The 22,190-nt window shown below is 40.6% G+C and overlaps 1 protein-coding gene across 3 annotated transcripts in view; it reads left to right on the top strand.

Moving 5' to 3' along the window:
* ALDH1A2 (aldehyde dehydrogenase 1 family member A2) overlaps positions 1–22,190 on the top strand; it is a 91,376-nt gene that overhangs the window by 59,390 nt on the left and 9,796 nt on the right. For all 3 annotated transcript variants that reach the window (XM_046649985.1, XM_046649992.1, XM_046650002.1), the window contains 3 exons: positions 18,278–18,380; positions 20,087–20,271; positions 21,680–21,844. In XM_046649985.1, coding sequence (XP_046505941.1) covers positions 18,278–18,380; positions 20,087–20,271; positions 21,680–21,844 — 453 coding nt within the window. The remainder of the gene's footprint in view (positions 1–18,277; positions 18,381–20,086; positions 20,272–21,679; positions 21,845–22,190) is intronic.

Here is a 22,190-nt window from a genome sequence, read left to right as displayed (position 1 = left end):
TTGTCCCATTTGGGTTTTTGTTCCTTTTTTCCTCTTTTCTTCCTTCTTTTGCATGAATTGAGTACTCCGTTTTATCTTTTATTTTGGATTATTAGTTATACCTCTTTTTTAAGTGGATGCTTTAGTAATTACAATATACATCTTAATCACAGTCTGCCATTAAATGCTATTATGTTACTTCATACAAATGTCATAACTGTACAACAGAATTCTTCCTTTTTTCATCCTGTCCTTTATGCTGTTGTTGTCCTATAATTTACTTTTACATGTGTTATATACCCATAGTACATTGCTACTCTTTTAAAAACTCAACTTTTTGAAAAATTTTCAAAATGAGAGAACAAAATTATTTTACATTTACTTACATACTTGCCATTTCCGGCCCTCTTCTTTTTCTGGTCTGGGCCCAAGTTTCTTTCTGATATCATTTCCTTCTGTGTAAAGATCTTTATTTAAAATTTTATGTAGTTCAGGTCTGTTAGTGACAAATTCTTTCAGCTTTTTGTTTGTCTGAAAATGTCTTTATTTTGTTTTCATTTTTTATAACTTTTTTCTGAATATAGAATTCTGATTTCAGAGTTTTTCTTTTGTTTTATTTTACCTTCAACACATTAAAGATGTCATTCTGCTTTCTTCTGACTTGCACTGTTTCTGATGAGACGTTAGTAGTCACTCTTATCTTTGTTTTGCTGTGCATAATGATTTTTCTTCGGCTGCTTTTAAGATAGTTTCTTTTTACTGCTTTTTAACAATTTAATTATGATGTGCTTCTGTGTAGTTTTCTTACTAATTGAGGTTTAGTGAAAATTCTTGGATCTATGAATTTATAGTTGGATTTATGAGTTTATAGTTTTCATCAAATTTGGAAAACCTTGACCATTGCTTTCTTCAAATACGTCTATCTTTTTGCTTTTTTTATTTCTGTTCATTTTTGAAAGCATGCTGAATATTGTGGCCATTACGTTACTGAACACGTGGATTTTGTTGTCTTTCTTTAAGAGTGCTGGGCTTTTTTTTCCTGACAGGCAGTTAAGTCGACTGCAGTACAACTTGACTCTTTTGGCACTGAGTTTTAAGCTTTGTTAGGACTAGTTTATCTTTTACTAAGATACTAAAGTGTACTAAGATTACTAAATTCAGATCGTTCTGGAGTTTCTATTGAATGCTGTCAGTGTTCATGTTGAACACTCTTTCCACTCTGGCTGGTCAGAACTCCAATATCCCACAGCCCTGTGTGAGCTCTGGGAATTATTCAGCATACGGATTACCTGGTCTTTGTTCTTTATCCATTCTCGTGGAGTCTCAGCCTACATATTCCCAGCTTAGCATTCAGCCAAAGACTCAAGAGGACCCCGTGCAGGTTTCTGGACCTCCTCCCCTGGCCCGATACTAAGCCCCTCACATTTTAGTCGCTTCAGCCTCTATGAACTCTAATCTATTCCATCAATTCAGCGAAACCATGTTCTACGTTGGTCTCCCCATCTCATGCTGAAGTCTAGGAAGTCTTGGCAGAAAGATCTTCCTTTATTTCTTTCTCTTATCTCTAGAATCACAATCTCTTACTGCCCCACGTTCAGCTTGAAGAAAGCAGTTTCATGTACTTTTCTAGTTGTTTATAGTGGGAAGGCAAGTATAGTGCCAGTTACTCCATTATGACCAGAAGCAGAAGCCTCTGTGGCATCTTTTGATTAATTTTGATGTTCTTTGATTTCTTCCTTTAGGTTTCAGGCAGATCACTTATCCTCATAGTTTATCATTGCCTCCAATTGTATGTATTGTAGTCAATGAGGTTACAAATTTATTACTTCGCTTGATATAACTAAAGTCTTAAGAATACAACCCTAAAGACATTTGGCTTCGGGAAAGTCCTTGGTTTGTTTGGTATAGAATATTTAAAAAGTACTTTAGTCCCATAAATAGCTTATTTTTAATCTCTTTGGGTGAATTGATTGGCTTATCAGTTTAGTGTTGATTTTTTTAGCTTTGGCTTCAGAAGATGACAGTTTCTGGTCACATAAGCAGATTTTGTGGGGAGGAGTGGCATTCTCTTTGGAGTCTGTCCCCTAGGCATTCTCCTCACTACTGCAAGAAGTATCTGATGTGTAGTCAACATGCATTATAAGTATTTTTTAGCTACACGAAGAAGGAAAGATTGAATTTGAGAAATGAAAACTTAATCTCAGACCTAAAAGGTGATATATTAACGGAACACTTTCCTTCTTTAAAATGCCACCAAAGGATTAGAGTTTAATATCTTTTATTTTGTAGCTATACAATTATGGACTAGTCACTTAATTCTGTACAAAATTGTTTTAATAATAGTAAGCACACATATTTCTCAAGGTTGTGAGAATTAAATGCAGTATGAGTTTTGTAAAGTGTAAGCAGTAACCAAATGTTAGTTTGTGATGCGACATCAGCATCCCAAGAAGGGAAAGATCTCTGGGAGTTGAATGGTCTGTCAGGTCATCAAGAGAAAGGGAAATCTGATATAACTCTTGTAGGATATGGTTAAATAGAGTGAATTGGGAAGAAGAAGCCGTATTGGTCAACAGCTGGAGGCTGGAGAGTACAGAAAGTCTTAGTGGAGTAGAGTGGGGATCGGGGAGAAACGTTAGGAGGCAGATGAACTAGAAAGTAACATTCTGCAAATCAAGCCATTGAAAAGAATTCTCAGTTAAAAAATTGAGGCCAAAGTTTAGAAGACCTTCTAGAAAAGACATTACATGAAAACTGTACACCAGTATCCTTTATGAATGTAGACACAAAAATCCTCAACAAAATACTAGCAAACAGAATCCAGTGACATATAAAAAGGATTATACACTATGATCAATTGGGATTTATCCCAGGAATGCAAGGTTGGTTTAATATCCAAGAATCAATCAATGTAATAATCTATATTGATAGAATAAAGGACAAAACCACACAATCATCTCCATAGAGACAGAAAAATTATTTCACAAAAATCTAAGACCACACAGAAACTTGTCAGAAATGTGATTCCTAATTGCCAAAAAGTGCAAATAACCGAAATGTCCATCAAATGAGGAGTTGTTAAACAGAATGTGGTATCTCCATATCCATACAAGGCAATATTCAACCATGAAAAGGAATGAAGTATTGATACATGCTACAACATGGTCGAACCTTAAAGACATTATGCTAGATGAAAGAAATCAGTCAAAAAAGGCCACATATTATATGATCCTATTTATAGGAAATGTCCAGAATAGGCAAATCTATAGATAGAAAATAGATTAGTGGTTGCCAGAGGCTGGAAGAAGGGGAGAATGGGGAATGACTGCTAATGGATATGGAGGGTTTTTGGGGGATGATGAAATGTTCTGGAATTAGATAGTAGTAATCATTGTGATGGTTACACAACTCTCTGAATATGCTAAAAACCATTGAAATGTACACTTCGAAGGAGGATTTTATGGTGTATGAACTATATCTCAATAAAGCTGTTAAAATGGATGATTTTTTAAAAGTATTTAAGATTTTAAATTGTAGATATTAATAGCCAACATTGATAGAGCACTTACTGTGTGCCAGGTACCTGCTAAATGCTTTGCATATATCATCTCACTATGTCTTCACAACAATTCTAGGAGATACCCAGGTGAGCAAAGGGTGACTGGGAGAGGTTAGATTACCTGCCCGTGGTCACATGCTAGTAAGTTGTAGGTCTGAGAGTCATACCCAGAGCCTATACTCCAAACCACAGTCTTACGCTGCCTCCCTGGCTGAGGAACTGTACACCATCCCATTGGAGGAGGGAGACATTAAAAATCCAGAAGGACATATCAAAGGGGATACTTAGGAAGGTTAATTTCTACGTAGAGCATGTTTTGTTCAAAGCACGGTTGAAAGTGTCTAATTCTAAAGGGCTATAGACACTGTTCTAAGTCAGTTGTTTCCCTTTTCTTCTAAAATTACTTTAAAATTCATCTTTAGCCTCTTTACATCTCATTTGGTACAATATAGAGCTTCCCTCTGACACCCTCTGAAATAGAACTTAAAGTTTTAAACCCAAGATGTCTTAACTCAATTCCACAAATATTTGTCAAGCACTTATTAAATGTCAAGTACTATGCTAGACCATAGAGAACTTGTGTGATTCCATCTAACCCAGGTGATAATCTGTGAACACGTGTTGAGAGTGTTCACAGTGTGGTGTGTATGGGAGTATGGAGGAAGAGAAGAATAATTCTGCACCATTATACTTAAAAATTTCCTGATGTTGAAGATGCTTCTAAGATCAAGGCTGGAACTAAAATTCTCTTGTTCAACATAGTTTTCACATGTATCTGTGCACTAAGCAGAAATATCGTTGGTTCAGGATATTTAAATTTAAATCAAAAACTACTTCATTCAAAGATAATATTTAAGAAAAAGATAATTCTACATTTTAATTCCACAGTTGTTAATATTTACAACTGGGAAGAATGGAGGCCTATCTTTCTTTTCTCTTTGGAGAAAATGAAATTGTAGTGGTATGGGAACCAGAGTACAAAAAGGACTTGGAGGAAAGGAACCCCAGATGTGGGGACCCTTGTGAGAAACGTGTTGCTTGATATTGGCATATAGTCAACAAATACTGGTATCATTTAATTCTCAGAATCATTTCCCGTGCCTGATCTTAAGGCCCAGCACTTTCAAAAAACTTAATACTTATTTTGCTGGACTGTAAAATGGGAGATTAGGTTTCACTGTTGCCTCTCAATAGCCAGTGCCTTTTCATTTTTTGTCATTTCAGGCAGCTCTACTTTTAACAGGCATCCGGAGCTGTAGATTTTAAACTAGTTCAGTGTGTGTCTGTCCTTTAGAGTCTCTTCTGGAAGTGAAAAGTGTTATAGAGATGGAAAACAGCACCACCACCAAAAACCAGCCCTAAGGACCTAAATCATGACAGATGGTACAAGTTGAGGAGTTAGTGAGTGTCTGATTTCCTTGTGCCCTGAGCTCTTGGTAGAGTGAGATGTTCAACGAGTGCCAAACACATAATTCCAGTGTTCTAATGAAAGTACTTAATATTTAAGGGATGCAAAAGTGTGTAAAAGTTAGGTCAAATGTTAGGTTTTCCCCTATACCTATTTCACATAAATCATATTCCTAATCCTCAGGTTGTATTACTCTCACCTACATTCAGGCCGAGTAATTTGCATCTACAAAACTATCCAGTGGCTGCTCGTAAGCAAAGGCAGTAACCGAGTTGAACAGTTAATAATCAGTCCGATCAATCTCATGATCAACGAACACCTCCTCCTAGAATTTTACATTAGTTTAGGAAATTTAGAGCTTTAATGCAGTTCAGCTTGAGTTAATTTCTTTCAATCCTTTATTTAGAGTCTCTTAAAGGAAAATAAAGTATCCTCATCACTTTGCTAAAATGAAAGCTTGAAAGAACGCTGTGTCACAACACATACGTTGCCTCTCTGAAAAAACTAGAGGAAATCTTCACTTTTTCAATAAGAAATTCCAAACACAGTCTCCAAATCATACTAAAAGCAATCAAAATTGAGTGAGATACTTCAGACCCATCTCAGAAAACTAGGCATAATTTAAACCTCTATAATGGTGGTGTGGATTCGTTCATGGTACGTGTTATTATTTAACCTCTCCAGCCCTCAGATTTCCTGTCTGTGGATAAGGGATGATTGTACCTAAAGGATGGACTGTGAGGATGGAATAAGCTAGTATATCTAAAGTGTTAGCACAGGGCCTGGTTCTTAGTGAAGTGTCAGTAGATATTAGCTATCATTGTTTTCTGTTTCTTTTTACTTGAAATTCATGGAATAATTTATGCTTGGGAAAGTGTGGTATAGTAGAAGGGAGCAAAATTCAACCAATCGCAGCTCTCCTCCTGTGTGACCTTTGGCAATTTATTTCGTCTTTCTGATCTCTCATTTCTTCATCTGTTAAGAGGCCCTGTGAATACCTGCTTATAGGTTTATTTGTAGATTAATTAAGATCATGTATTTGAAAGGCCTGGTCCTATTGTTTGGCACATTGTAAGAACTCAGTAAATATTAGTTGAACCTGAAACTTCCATTTGCAAATAATGTGTCTGTGGAAAACTAATTCCTGCTCTCCTCTGGCAGTTTTACTTTTCTTTTGTTTGTTTTATGGCTTTTATAAATATTTTACAGATATTTTTGTCTTCTAATAAATGTTTATTTTTTCTGTTTTTTGCTGTTCTATTTCACTTTTTTTTGGAAGATCGCCTGGGTGCTTGCTTGGATAAACTGATTCTGAATCCTTTTTCTTTTTAAGTGAAATAGTGTCCTTGATTTAGAAAGTAGTGCTGGAAGAGAACATTTGGTACCTATTAAGGAGCTCACTTAGGACTCGGCTATGGCCTAGAGCAGGGCCACTCCTTTAACCTCAGTTTGCTAGAACTGAATTCTGGTGTAGGAGGAATTTCTTTGCAGCAAAATGTAATCTAGTTGCCATTGTTTTTCAGTAGTTCTTCAAAGACTCCCTCACTGGCAGTGATGGGGGCATGGAGCTGGTGGGTGGAGAGAGGGGCTATTTAGATGCAGATTCCTGGGCACCACCCAGGATCTTCTAAAGTAGAACATTTGGAAATGGGGTCCAGGAATTCTCATTTTGATAAGCTTTTGTAATGATTCTTATGTTTATTAACATTCAAGAACCACTAGTTTACCCAGAATTTAACTAGTTGGGTTGTATTCCAGAACATGTTCCCAGGCCCATTTAAGAAAAAAACTACAGCTCTGAGTTGATGACTTTGATCATCTTGGAACTGAGATTCCTCTTTCGTCCAGTAAGCATTTTAATTCCTCACTGTGTGCCAGGCACTGGTAAATTTGCCCTTAAGTCACTCCTTATTTTCCAAATGAAGGAACCCTGGGTCCACCCAGCTTACAGAATGTAGAACTAATTCGTGGTGAAATTACCTGAGTTCTTCATGAATGTATTCCTCTCTCTCCTCTCTATTTCTTCTGTGTTCCAGGACTGTTCACCAGAGGGTTTCATAGGTCTAGCACAGCTCCAATGCCATCGCACTGCACCATTATGCCCCCAGGGCGATTATACCCCATCTGCATAGGTTATTCTAGGGAGACCAGAGAATCTAACTGATGAATTCACAGAATTCCGATGGTCAGATTTTATTCATAAGCAGTTTTTGTTGATTTAGCTCTTATCTGCATTGAAGCACTATTCCTAAAGGAAGATCCGAGGTTCATTTCAGTCATAACTGTCGGTTTCTGAACACGGAAATTAACCACCATCCCCACTCCAACTCCCTTCGTCCCCTGTAAGACCATCAGTATAAAATCTTTTTCACCTGTAGTAACCTAATTGATCTATTTAATTTTTTATTTATCGATATGAAAGTAATTGAATGAGTCAACACAATATTTCATTTAGAATATTTCCCTGAAATAGCTCACTTATAATTATTAACCTCTCTTTGGAGCTCCAGACTTCCATTTCTAACTGCGGAGTGGACATCTCTGCCTGGATGTCCCAGCTCCTTAAGGTAACAGACCAGCTGACTCATGACCTGGCCCCAGGACCGTCCCCTGCTCTCTAGTCTTACTAAGCTGCGTGCACACCCCCAGATACTATGTGCCTTTCACAGTTCTGTGACTTTGCACATGCCATCTCTCCGCTGGAAATGACCTCCCTTCCCTTATCCACCCAGTGAGTCCTTATCTCAGTGATTTTCTTCTACCTTCTGTGCAGAGAAATGAGAACTGGTCAACTTCTATAATGAATATGATGTTTTATTCTTATTTAGATTTATAATCTCAAATGTTGCCTCCTTTTAGATCCAAACGTCGTATCATCTTTTCTTGGCCTCTGATCTATTCTTTATTTTCACCACCTTTTCCTTAACTTTAAGTTTCTTTTTTTCTCTTCACTTATTCTCTTTCTCTTTCAGGCTCTAATTATTTTAAAATTTAATTAATTTATTGCTAATGCATTTGACTTTAATTAAAACCATTAAATGATATTTTAGTCAGGTAGATTCAATATAATTTCCCTACCAACAGTCTACAAAGGACAACAAAGAGATGTATGGCATAATTGCTCTAATAAAGTAACTATGTTTTTGGTTAATGTATCTTTGTTAACAGCTTTATTGAGGTATAATTGATATACAATAAATTTCACATATTGAAAGTGTGCAAGTTGATAGCTCTTGACATATTATCCACCTGTGAAACCATCACCACAGCTCAGATAGTAAATACATCCATCACCCTTCTAAGTTTCCTCCTGTCCCTTTGTAATCTCTCCCTCTTTCCCTCCACCCCCAGCCCCACCCCCACATTCCCAGGCACTGATCTGCTTTTAGCTACTGTAGATTGTTTACACTTTCTAGAATTTTGTGTAAATAGAAACATACAGTATATACTCTTCTGTCTGGCTATTTTTACTCAGTACAATTATTTTGAAATTCATCCATGTTGTTGTATACATCAGTAATTCATCCTTTTGTTGCTGAGTAGTAGTCCGTTTTATGGCTATATCACAATTTGTTTATCCATTCACCTGTGATGGATGTTTAGGTTGTTTCCAGTCAGGGACTACTACAAATAAAAGTTCCCATGAACATTTCCCATGAAAATTTTTGTATGGATATGTATTTCCTTTTCTCTTGTGTAAGTTCCTAGGAATAGAATGGCTGGATCATATGGTAGGTTAGAAAGTGCCAAACTGTTTTCCAAAGTGGTTGTACCATCTTATATTCCTCCCAGCAATGTTTAAGACTTCCACCTCCTTCACATCTTCACCAGCATTTGGTATGGTCACTCTTGTTAATTTTAGCTCTTCTAATAGGTGTATAGTGTTATCTCAGTATAGTGTTAGTTTCCACTTCTCTACTGTTGAGCATCTTTTCATTTGCATATTTTCTACTGTGTATCTTCTTTGGTGAAGTGTCTTTTAATCTTTGCTCATTTTGGGGGGGGTTGTTTGTTTTCTAATTGTTGAAATTTTTTTTTGCATATTCTGAATACAAGTCCTTGGTGCTTTGGAAATATTTTCTCCTAGTCTGTGGCTTATCTTTTCATTCTCTTAACAGTGTCTTTTGAAAAGCTGAAGTTCTTAATTTTGATGCTGTCCAATTTATCATTTTTTTAGTTTTCTGGATGAGGCTTTTGGTGCCATGCCTAAGAAATCTGTGTCTAACTTAACATAGCAAAGATTTTCTCCTATGTTTCCTTCTAGAAATTTTACAGTTTTGTGTTTAATGTTTAGGCCTATGATCTATTTTGACTTAATTTTTGTGTATGTTGCAAGGTAAGGATCTAAGTTTTTTGTTTTCAATATAGATGGCAATAGTTCCAGCACAATTTCTTGAAAAGATTGTTCTTTTTCTACTGAATTGCCTTCATGCCCTTCTCAAGCATCACTTGGCCATATTTGTGTGGGTCTATTTCTGGACTGTGTTTTGTCCCACTGATCTGCGTGTCTGTCCCTTCACCAATACCACACTATGTTAATTACTGTAGCTTTATAAACTATAACATGGGAAATTATTTATTTTCACAGGAAGAACATTAAAAACTAAATATGTAATCTTCGATGATACAGATATTCCAGTGGGGAACTGAGAGAGAAAGAAAGGAGAACTTGGGAAAGAGAATGAGGTAGATAGTGGCCCTGTGAAGGGTTTGCTCTTAGGAACACTCGTGGCAGTGAGGTAGCGTATTGCAGTGTGCCCAGAGCAAGCGTCAGCTTAATTTTTCTGACAAAGTCTACATTTGCTATTTCCTTCTCTCTAGAGAGGCTTACATTCACTTGGAATGGAACCAATCCTGTGGCCTGCAGAGTATCTCCCAGTTTCTTCTCTGGAATGATGTCATTGGCAGACAATAGAGAACTGAGGGAGAAGCATTTGTCTAGATTATGAAAGCCAACTTGTAATTCTCCATATTAATGGCGGCAGGTGGAGAATTTTCACAGGCAAATCAAATGATCACGTAATCTCCAAACCCCTTTTCAGCTTGTTTTCAGCAATTGTTTTTACTTCTTTATCCATCTTTCCTTTTTTAACTTTGTGGACTACTTGGGAAATTGTATAGATTCTTCCAGAGGGAACAAGTCACTTAAATGTGTATTTGAACGTGGCTCCTGTTGTGATTACCTTGGGGAGAGGGAACCTATTGGTGCATGACAAAACGCCTGGAACAGTCAACAACAAGAAGCTTATTTGAGATGGCTGCTTTCCATTTTACTTTAGCAAAAGGTCTTTAAAAAGCAAACAAAGTTACTCAGATTAAAGATAGGATTAATTTCTCCTTATGCAGCTAAATACATAAGCAATGCATGTAAATATTGAATAAGTGGATATGAAAGGGTTCTTATAAACACAGAGTCAATAAACAACCTCAGTAAAGTACAGGAAAACAGTTCGCATTTTGCTTGGTATGGTGTTTTCTTTATTCAGTTAGATTAACAAACCATGATTTCATCATTAGTCAACAAGATAGTAGAGAGACCATCAAAGCAAACTACGGGAGAGTCCACATTGATTCGTGCCAAACAAATGTTTGTAGCTAACAGCTGTATTATCACTGATTCTCATTTACGCAGCCGGGGTTCTCCTTTCATTTCCTAAGTGAGATGAATGTCGTGTTGCTTGATACAGGCACCCTCTCTGCTGCTTGAGTCATGAATCGGGTCAGCTGTCTCCTCTGTGCAGCCTCACCCCTCTGTGTAGGTGGGGGAAGTGGCCTGCTACAGTTTTAGCTATTTTTTAAAACAGCTAATGGGCCTCTTTCTAAGGTTGTATGAGTCTGTTAGTGAACCATCTAGCATTTGGATCAAAAATACCAGTTGGATGTGTCAAAACCTTTGGAAGTACAGGTTTTAAATTATTAGCTTTCTTCCTTTTCTTCTTTCTACTTAAATCAGAACTTGAGTGCCAGAGAATAAAAGAAAGCGTGCTGTAGTCTCTGCCTGCCAGAGAGAGTCCTTGAGTTCCTCTGCAGTAGGTTTCTCTGCTCAGAGCTGAGGCTGAGTGTGAATAGGCCCTGAGATGCCCACCCCTTCCGTGCACCTAGTTAGTGGGATGGTAGTACCTTTGGCTTGAATACTCCAGGCTTCTTCCTATCACAGCAGACCAAAAACTCAAAATCTTGACTTTTTTATTAATCTAAACTAGAAAGGGAGAGTCTTAAGTAACCAAAGGGATAGCTAAGTCTACAAGGCAGTCAATCTAGAATATCTGTTAGTTGGGGATTGTGCGTTCAGCTGTCAGAATTCTACTCATAGCAGAGGGGACCTAATCCCCAGAACATCTGGAGAAGAGAAACAGGAACCACAGAGAGAAGCTAGAGCGGAGCAAGAAAAGCACTAGGCTTGATATGAGCATTCTCAGTCCAGTCCTGGCTCTGCCACGCAGTGGGTGCCTGTCAGCAAATGGTCTCTTGACCAATCTGAGTTGTTTCTATTTTTCAGCTATAAAATGGGGCAATAATTCTTGCCTCACAGAATTGTAATGAAGATTAATGTTTGTGGGAACAACCAGCACAGAATATGCTCAATAAACAATAATGTTAAACAATTGGAAAATAGAACCAGCGATGAAAGGTTAGAGACAAGTAAGAGAGAAATGCCCTTAAAGATTCTTTAATCTCATGGTTCCTAACCCTAGCAGCACATTAGAATATTCTTGGGAACTTTTTAGAAATATCCATGCCTGTGTGCCCCCCTTCCAGACTAAAATAATCAGAATCTCTGGAGGTAGAGCCCAGATGTAGAAAAAGATTTTAAGTGCCCCAGGAACTCCAACGTGCAGCCAGTGTTAGAATCATGAAGCCATCCTCTTCGTTAAAGATGAGTATATTTAAGCCAAAGCTAAGAGGGAAGCCCAAGATCATTCTGCTAGTTGTGGCAAAGCTAAGCCTTGGACGTAGGCATCCTGTGTTCCATTCTCTCACCTGTCTCCCCAAAGACCTCCCGTTCTCTGAATTCCAGAGACCACTAGAGCTGTCCTGTTCTGGCCCATTGACTCAACAGATGTTATTGAAAATCTTCTGTGTACACACACACGTATATAAAGGTAGAGTTCGTCTGTTCGCAAATTCAATCTGGTGGAGAAGACAGCTAATAAAGCAGAACAGTGAGAAAGTTATGTGGGATCAGAGGAGCAGGACCGCCAAACCCTGTGGGGAGGGTGGGTCTGGAAAGCTGGCTTCTCAGAGGAGGTGGTGGAGGCAGTTCTGGCAAAATGAGTTTATCGAGTAAGCAGGGGGAGGAAAGCCATTTCAGGCAGATGAAACAGCTTATCCAAAGACGCTGGGGCCTGTACCAGGAAGGGCAAGTGGTTTCGTGTGGCTGCAGCGGTGGGTGTGCGGTGGTGGAATGGTGACGAAGAGCCGGAAACACCGCATTAGCAGTTCTACTGGTTTTCGTAATCTGAACCTCACAAGTGAAGTTTTGAAATTGCTGTTATCACTTAAGTTAGAGGAACTGCTTAAATGCCTTGGTCCTGTTACTTTCTGGTAGAAATCTGAACAGATTGATTTGGGCTGTTATTTCAGAAAGACAAAAAATATTCAATTATACATATTTTTGGCATTTCTATTCCCATCATAGTTGGGATCAGTAAGCACAACAATGAAAATTAAGAAACGAGAGGAGAGAAGAATCATAGAGTCAGTCTGTTTGGAGTTTAAGAAATGAAAATATAGGGGCCAGCCTGGTGATGCAGCCGTTAAGTTCGCACGTTCCGCTTCTCGGTAGCCCAGGGATCGCCAGTTTGGATCCCAGGTGCAGACTTGGCACCGCTTGGCAAGCCATGCTGTGGTAGGCGTCCCACATATAAAGCAGAGGAAGATGGGCACAGATGTTAGCTCAGGGCCAGTCTTCCTCAGCAGAAAGAGGAGGACTGGCAGTAGGTAGCTCAGGGCTAGTCTTCCTCAAAAAAAAAAAAGACAAGAAATGAAAGTATATTGCAAAAAGCAGGCGTCTTCAGCCAGTTTATTGAGATCTCTACTAGAGATCTGTCTATTTTAAACAAAGTTGGCACATCTCTGAGAAAGAATCCACCCTAATATGTGTAATTAGCTAGTCAAGAAAAAGAAATATCTCTGAGAGAGAACCCATCCTAATGTGGGTAATTAACTGATTAATAAAAAGAAAAATTTTACCCAACTTTAGAAACTCTGTTCAGGGAGCAACAGCCTTGAATAAAAAAGGTGTGGAAAGCCTTCTGTCTTCCTTTTTGTCCTGTGTCACGAATCGTTTTCCAAGCAAAGCGCCGAGTTGCACCTCCTACCCTGCGGCATTGCCGTGAACATGATTCTGGACATTGTGCCTCTTCCAGGGCTACTCCTGATATCAATCTTGAAGCCTATTCAAAACAAGGATGGGAGTCAGAGTTGATCCGTGCCAACATTCCTGCTGAGAATTAGCCCAGTTCCATTATGTGTGGGGGAGCCCCAGTTACCCGCCCTTGCCTGTTTGGGGTACACGGATACAGCTGAGAGACTGCAGGGAGTGCAAAGTTAAGAAACCACATGATAGGAACACTATCTCCAACTCTTTCATAATGAGCTCTGTGTGGGAAACTAAAAAAGATCAGGGTTTTCTACCATTCAGCACAGCTGTGGTGCTGCTTTGAAAAGCTACTTCTGCTCTGTAAGGCAAGAAGAATTCAAAAGAATTGCGGACAGACTCTCAGAATGAGCAGGGGCTCAAGGAGTTCTGTGTGTCTTTTTAATCTCTTCCAACTACCTGGAGTACGAAGGGACAGATTAACTGCTTCCCTTGTGCCTTCATTCATCAGAGGAAGAAACCAAGGCGCAAAGAGGGGAAGTGGCTTTCCCAAATTGAAGGGAAGTTAGGAGCCAAGCCAGAATTTGTAGTACCTGCGTCTCCTGACTCCTATGGGCCGAACTGTAGTCCATAAACCTCAGTATGGTTATCATTAGCCAGGTTGTCAGAGACAGGACAGGAGGTGTAATAAGGGTATATTGTGAAATCGTTTCTGATTGGAAAAAAAAGATAATGATGAACTCAAACTTTGGTGATTTTGTGACTTTGTCCTATTTAATCTATATTCACATACAGCATTTAGCTTCTCATACTGTATGCTTATCTATTTTATCTTACAGATTGCCTATTCCATCAGAATAGGGCTTGGTTTTATGAAGTTCATCTCTATTGACTTGACTTTTAAGCACTCAGAAGAACTGTGCCTCCTTGCAGCCTCATTTATCTCACCCAGCACGTCCACCTCCTGAGCATGTGTGAAGGCATTCTGTGTGACCATGTAGCACAAGTCCCCAAGGACCCTCCTTACTACTGTTCCATCTAAGATGGCCGGTGAACACCAGGCCTTTGTTTGATGTCTGCATTTTGCTCTTTCTTACACTTTCTAACCCCATAGCTTTTAGTTTTGCAAACCTTTGCATGGGATTTGTAATATTTTAGGTTGGTTTGCAGACAACCTACCATGTTTGGTAAGCAGACACGGAGTGAGTTCTCGCTTGAACTCTTCGTTTTAAACATTATTCCTCCCTCTGAAGAATCTCCTGCTGTGGAGTTGCCTCTCTTCTCCTTCCCCTCACCTCCTTTCCCCTCGTGGTAATAACAATGGGGAGTGCCTCCTGTTTGGGGTCACTTAACCTCGCTCCACTCACAGACGGAATTCATGAATAGTAATGTGTTCTCCAAAGAGAGTCCAACCTGGAAACTGAGAGTGTCGTGGGCAGGTCTATGACACCTGATCCCGTAATTAGTGAAGGTTGCTGCATCCTCGCCCTATTTTATGGGGAAGGCCCAGAGTAGTCTGACTCAGGGTTATAACAAAGTACTGCAGAACCATAATTTCATCTGTTCAGATCTAAAATTGTCAGATCCAGATTTTTCCCTAAGTGGACTGCAAAACTGCACTGCCAGCTTTACGTGGGAGTCCTCTCAGCTGTGGATTCCTTGTCAGTGAGAGACTGTGCCCAACATTGCAGCTGGCACGTAGAAGGAGAACCAGGAAGATGTGTTGAAGGAAGGAGATTGGTAAAAACTGGGATTTTTCAAGTATCCTGTCCTGAGGCCACTCCAGATGGAAGTGGTCCTCCAGTGGCCTGACTCATCCAGTTCTTTCTTGAGGCTGGGCTGTAACTTGACCTTCTTCCAAAGATGAAGAGGAAAGGCACTATTCATCTGAGATTTGCCTTCAGTGTTTAGCACAAGTTTGGCTTCTAAGGAAAGGCTGGCAAAGCATTGATACAAGAAAATTATTCCTAGGTATTTTTCTATGATGACCATACGTTGAGCAAAATTTTTGTATAGTTACTGTAGCCATGAGAATAATCACTGGACAACATTCCTAGGGGCAAAAAATATCGACTCATAGAGTGATTTGATGAATGGCAGAGAGTAAGACTAACAGAAATGTGATGCCAGCTGGGCCAGCACTCTTTACCAGCCCCAAACATTTATTCTTACTGTGTGGAAAATCTATGATTTCTCCTTGCTTTTGCTTGTTTTTAAAGTGTCAATCTGAAGGCAGAATGTGACTGATGATTTGTGATCATCATTTGTGTCTACAAAAGGGTGATATTCCTACTCACTTTGAAATCCATTTGGAATTCAAGGACAAGGTTTTGGAGGTGTGCTGTACACGTTGGGTGCTTGGTAAATACAGAAAGGAAGGCAGAATGCTGGAGGAGGGGATGGAAGGAGAGGGAGTGAGCCCACACTTGGGCCCTGGAGTCAGCCTGCATAGCGTCCAACAGCTTCTGCCAGTAACCTGCGAACATCCATTGACTTCTAACTCTTGAGTTTGCTCATCTTTAAAATGAGGTAGTACCTACTTTGTAGAGTTTTTGAGAGGCCTAAATGAGTGAATGGGTGTAAATGTCTGACACAAACCCACTCAGTAAAGCTTAGTTTTTAATGCAACTAATAATATTCATAACTTCCAGTGATTATCTTCTTTGAGAAAGCTCTTGTCTGTTTGTCTTCCTGGACTTTACAATGAGTCTCCACCAATTAACAGGGCAAAAGAGCCGAGCACACTAAAATGCCTCAGAGGAACAGGCAATCACAGGCCGTAGCCTTCTCACGGACCCCCATGGTGCTCTTTCCCCCTCCTGCCCTTGGGTGCAGGTTTCTCGTCTCATTAGGGGTCTCAGGCTTTGGTCATAATTCTCACCTGACTGCTGGTCTCTTGCCAGAACAGAGGACCAGGTTCTCCTTTCCTTCCTGTACATGGATTTACTTCTTGAAGGAGAGGGAACATGTTGCCTGAGGATGGGGCCTTCACTAACCTGCCTTCCTAGGGAGTTTATCTCGAGGTAGAAGGGAGACAAGCTGCAAGGCAGAGAAGGGGCAGTCTGGCTGATGCGCTGATGTTAGGGCCAGATGTTAGTGCTTCTTATCTGCTCGGTAAGTAACATTGTTCTGTAAACTAAGAGACTCTAATTTTACCTTTTTCAGAGACATTGCTGTTTTTTCCCCAAGGTTAGGTTTCCTCAGATTGAGAGTTATGTTTCCTAAATTTTTTTGCCATGAGATAGAGTAATAATAAAAACACAAAGGCATTTAATCCAGCTAATGAGTAGAATTGGAGACTAGGGGGCAGTCAGAGAGTTTCCCCAGGGTTTTCCTGAAGCAGTCGACACATGTAGACAGTTTGGCAGATGAGGAGACCTGCTGTGGAAGGTCTAGTTAGTACCTCTCTTACAGTCACCTCCATGTCCCTCACTGAACATGGAAGAAGAGGGGCCTAGCTTCTCATGCACATGGTTAGCACATGTGGGTGCTTACTGTGCGCCAGGCTGGGGTCTAAGGGCCGTATATCTGAAATCACTTCATCCTCAGGACAACTAAATTCTGAGGTGGATACTATTTTTAGCTCCATTTACAGAGGAGGGGACCCAGGCCCAGCAAAGCTAAATAAATTTCCCAAGGTCGGATAGTTGCTAAGTGGCAGAATCAGTAAACAACTCAGGCTCCAGGGCCTTTTCTCTTAACCGCAACTCTTCACTGCTTGGGCAGTAATTGGTCCTACTTTGAGGATCTCAACAAGGGACCAGAGGAGTCAAATGTAAATTTAGCATTTCTCTTCTCCAGGCTTTTAAAATACTTAATTTTCAGTACGATTCCAGGCACAAGTAGCATTTTGCATCTCAACAAGAGCAGACTGCCTATATGGACGATATGGTGACTCTGCATTTTCCATCAAGTGACCTCTGCCCTCCAGGAGAGCAGCACTCTGCTCCAGGTCAGGTCATCCGGAAGGAGTCAGTGAGCTGGAGTTTGGCAATGCAGGTTGTTCATTAGGGATCTCTGCTGAAGGGGAGCGGACACAAGGGGAAGTCCAACTGCACTGCAGCCCTGATGGCTTCACCCAACCACATGCGGCATGGTGGAGCATCTATGGTCTCCCTGAGTTGTCCTGTGGTGGGCTGAAAGGGCAGGGCCTTTATCCCCCTGCCACCTACAATCAGTGGATGTGGGACTTCCAGGGGAGGGTATCCCCTTGAGCAAGGGAGCTCATTGTAGCTGAGGCAGACTCTGAAGGAGCTGACAGCATTCCTAGTCTCTGAGGCAGTACATTCTTCCTTGGATGGGGGCTCTAGGTGATGTATCCCGGTTTCCACTTTGATGCTTTCAACTTCAGTGGAAATAGGAGTCTACACAACGATAAACTCTTTCTCCAAACTCAGCCTATCGTTTGCTTGGATTCTGGATAAACGGGCAGTATGCAAATCAAGACAGATCCTGAGCTTTCTGGAATCCTTTTACTACAGTCCTAGGCAGAGGCAAAGGCATAACATCGAGCTTATATATATATATATATATTTGGACCATGTGATTAAAGTCATACCTGGCATTTTTGGAGATAAATGAGGAATGTGCGTTGCACTCATCATGTCTTTCAAGTGGAGCCAGTTGGCTTTTTTCTAGAGGCCAGAGTCCAAAGCTAAAAGCAACAATGCGGTGATGGAAAATCTCTAGTTACATTCTGTTTGCCACTTGTCTTCAGGGAAATCTTTCAGAGATTCATATTTGAGATTTAACCCCCTTTTCCTTGCTGCTTCCATCATGAACTAAAGCAATCATCTAACTCACTTTAGTGTGGACATTACACTGTATCCCAGCTGACTTATATCTTATGCACACAAGTTGACCACAGGAGCTGTTCCTGTGTCACCCAGTGGTGGGTTTGTCTTGCAGGATCCATTACTGCTGCATCCCGCTGTTGCCCGCAGCTGGCTTTGGCCACTGACTATCTCATTGGCTAGGTGTGTGAAATGTCTCTCTGTTTCCTTTCTTTCAGGTTGGAAAGCTTATCCAAGAAGCTGCTGGAAGAAGTAATTTGAAGCGAGTAACTCTGGAACTTGGAGGGAAAAGTCCCAATATTATTTTTGCAGATGCTGATTGTAAGTCAACCTCACATCTCATACATGTCCAGGCACATTGCTCTTCAGTGCTCTCTTTCGTGTCTCCACTTCTGATAGGACGCTAAGAAAAAGATCTTTGAAGCTAAGGGCATTCAAGAAGAAGAATCTGAACCCTTCCTTCTAAGGAGAAAATAGTTTAATATTGGGAAAGAGCACTTATCAATTGACAACTGAATACAGTTTGTTTTCTAGACACTAATAAGCCATTTGACTCAGTGATTTTGTAGAACAGGATAGAAGAGATGAAGGCTTGGTCATTGCCAAATGGTAGAAAGACCAATGGTCTAAGCCTCTGTCAGAACACCTGAAACACGAGCTCTCTGCCTAGATTCAAGAAATCTGCAAGTTCTCACATGTAGCTTTGGAGATCACTAAAAAAATTCTAGTTCGCTAACCCTGCCAGCGTTTTCCCAGACCCACAATCCTTTCTCTGTTTAGTCATCCCAAACCCCTTCTGTTGCTCCCTTGCCTTTCAGTCAAGATGACAGCACACTATTCTCAGTTCTGTATGAACAGACCTGAGTTGGAGGTGATTGCGCTTGGCAGTAGGACTTTCTGGAGGCTTGGAGCAGTACCGAGGAAACCATGTCTCCAGGCAGGATGCTGTCTAGCCCACTGCGCACAGGTGTGGTCTTTCTGTTTTGAAAACTTTGCAGGGAACGAAATGCCCAAATCTCTCTCAGTCATCTTTTTTCTTCTTCACATCCTGCCAAGCAAAGCTGCTTCCCCAATTTCACCACTGGAGAGGTGAGAAAACAGAAAGCAGATTGCCTGAATTTCAGCCCCAGCTTGAAATTTTCAGAGTTCAGCTTCAGCTTTATACTAGTTGTCAAGGGGATCGGAATTCTTCTACCTGAATTCCTCTTGAGGAGTAGACAGTCCATTGACATGTCATTGATTGATTGACTCAATCATTATTAATATTTAACAACTAGCATACACTGGATTTATTAATACTCTCTTGAAGTATAAGATAAAAGAGATGAAAGTGAAAGAGTTGTCATATGCTATTGTCCAACTCCATGTAAATATAGAGGAAATTTAATGTCTTCAAAGAAGTGTCATTGCGTTACAGTTTAATTCACCAAAATACTAATTAAACATACAGCTGCAAGGTCCTACAGGTCAGGGTTTGCAAATTGGCAGTCCAAATACAGGATCTAGCTATGTTTACCTGTCTAAATAGTACACAGTGCTTAAAAAACAAAAACTACACGTTATAAATACTGATTTCTGTTTTTTCTTAAAATTGCAACTCGGGCAACCACGGGCTTATCTTCATGCATGGCCGCAGCCAGATGTAGTGGCTTTCCTTCCGAGTCTCCCTCACATTGTTTTCCTACCTGGTAGATTCATACTGTTACATTATCTGCTGAGCCCCTTTGAATATTGGGGTTTGAGACTCCCGTTAGAGATGACTTGGTCCACTCCCTCTTTTTACAGAAGACAGGGACTCACGGAAGTGAAGATGTCCAAGTTAACATAGCAAGTAACGTGAGGGTCTAGTTAGAATCAGAACTAAATTGCATTCTCGGTCCAGGGCTCTTCACCCTGCTACTCACTATTAGGCTCTGTGATGAGCATGACATTACACTTGGGGCTTTGGAGAGCGGAGGGAGGTGGCTCCGTAGACAGGCCCTCTGCAGGTGAAGCAGTGTTGAGAACATGGCTGTTTCCTCTCGTAGTGGATTATGCCGTGGAGCAGGCTCACCAGGGCGTGTTCTTCAACCAAGGCCAGTGCTGCACCGCGGGGTCTCGCATCTTTGTGGAGGAGTCCATCTACGAGGAGTTTGTGAGAAGAAGCGTGGAGCGGGCCAAGAGGCGCATAGTGGGGAGTCCCTTTGACCCCACCACTGAGCAGGGACCCCAGGTAGAGAAATCATAAACATTCCCTTTCTTTACTTAATTTCTGGTGAGCATGACACTCTAGTGAGACCCAACAAAGTACCATCTTCGTTTTTCTGTTGCCTCATTACTCTTCTGCTTTATCTTCATGGCTGGAAGTGTGGCCAGTGAGGCATTGCTTATTTCTTATGCTTCTCTTTCCATTTCTAAATTTCATCTCTGAGAAACTAAGGACTTAGGGTTGCTTTAAGGATACCTTGAACTTTGGGATAAATTGGAGTCTCTCAGCTCTAAGGAAAGACCCAGGCATGACAAGGTGGATCTTGACACTAGAACCCAGCCCCAACCACTGGACCTCAAGACATCCCCATAGATGCAGCAGTCAAGGACAGTGGGTATCTCTTATTCCCGGAAGTCATTTATCCTTTTACCACCTGCCAAGGATTCTCTCCACCAACCTGACCTACTTTGGGGATATCGCTTGTAGCTTGTAAATGTGTAGGAAATGACGGGCTGTCTGCTTTCCGCTCTGCGTGCGTTCTCTCTTGCTCTGAATGCTTCATGTACTGTGGCGGACTGGTGAGGGCCTGCACAGTCCCGCAGGATGTCCTCTTAGCTCTGCAGGTTCTCCACAATCATCCAGGCATATTTCCAGATGGAATTCTGGTTTCAAACGGTAGATAGAATCTGAGAATTTTTAAGGGAATATGTGGACCAGATCTCATCTGGGCCACCAGAGTGTGGGTTTTCCTGATAAGAAACAACATCTCCTTGGTTTTGAGGCCATTTGAGAGAAGATCGATGTTCTAGCTGAGCAATTCAAACTCAGGTGAATGTAGGTTTTTATATTATTTACCGTAATAATTGAGTGATAACTCTATAACTTTGGGGAGCAAGACTGACCTTATTTTGTGATCTAGGAAGCTAGCCTTTACTCTTTAACTGGATCCTTTGCTCTAAAGGTGTAGTAGTAGTTCCATTAAAAATATACCCCAATAGGACCTGATGTGTAGCAAATGTAAAGAGGCTGTATGTTAGCTCATCTGTTGTTTTCATCTTTTTAGTGTCAGTACAAATTGCTAAAGTATTCATTTGGTTATAGAGCTCAATTTTCCCCCTTGTAAGCAGTGAATAGCCAGTTAGCCAGTGTCTGTATCGTTTAGAAACATTGCCTGAATCTTCACCTGGTACTTCTGATTCGGCAGTAATCATCAGAGGAGTCCGTTTAGTGGAATTCTCAATATATTGGGTTGAACCATTCAAAATTCCCATTTTTGTAGATCAGAAATGGTTAAATAACAGCAGTTCCATATGATTTGACTAGGTGTAATAAAGTCTTGAAAAAAATCACAAATGAGAGATTCTTGAGAATATGCTTATTTCCATTTTTATGGAAGATTTTGCTTGGAGTCATTAGGTAATTTCTTCTGTAGATTGATAAGAAACAATACAACAAGATCCTGGAACTCATCCAGAGTGGTGTGGCCGAGGGTGCCAAGCTGGAATGTGGAGGCAAAGGGCTGGGCCGGAAGGGGTTTTTCATCGAGCCCACGGTGTTTTCCAACGTCACTGATGACATGCGGATTGCAAAGGAAGAGGTATCGAATACGGACTTCTAACAAAAGCCACATCTTTCCTGGGATGGTTTCCAGAGCATTTCCAGCGAACGATATTAGAGTTTAATTCTTTGTATTTTATATACATTATATAATAGCAATAAACATGGCTATGAAAATCCCAGTTTCAGGAAAAAAGTTAAACAAAAAGGCATGCAAGCTAGATGGAGGCCAGGTGACATGCTGTATGACTGCAGTTGTTATTAGCCAACAGAACACTAGTAATAGCCAATCATCGGTCTCAGTAATGCACTGGGAGCACTTCAGTTCCCCCAAATGGGAACACTTCACTTCCCCCAAATGTGAGTCACAAGGGTGTTAACCAGGA

This window comes from Equus quagga, chromosome 2 (assembly GCF_021613505.1).
Source record: "Equus quagga isolate Etosha38 chromosome 2, UCLA_HA_Equagga_1.0, whole genome shotgun sequence".
Lineage (NCBI taxonomy): Eukaryota > Metazoa > Chordata > Mammalia > Perissodactyla > Equidae > Equus > Equus quagga.
The sequence above is the reverse complement of the archived record's forward strand: the minus strand, read 5'-3'. Positions and strand labels throughout refer to the sequence as shown.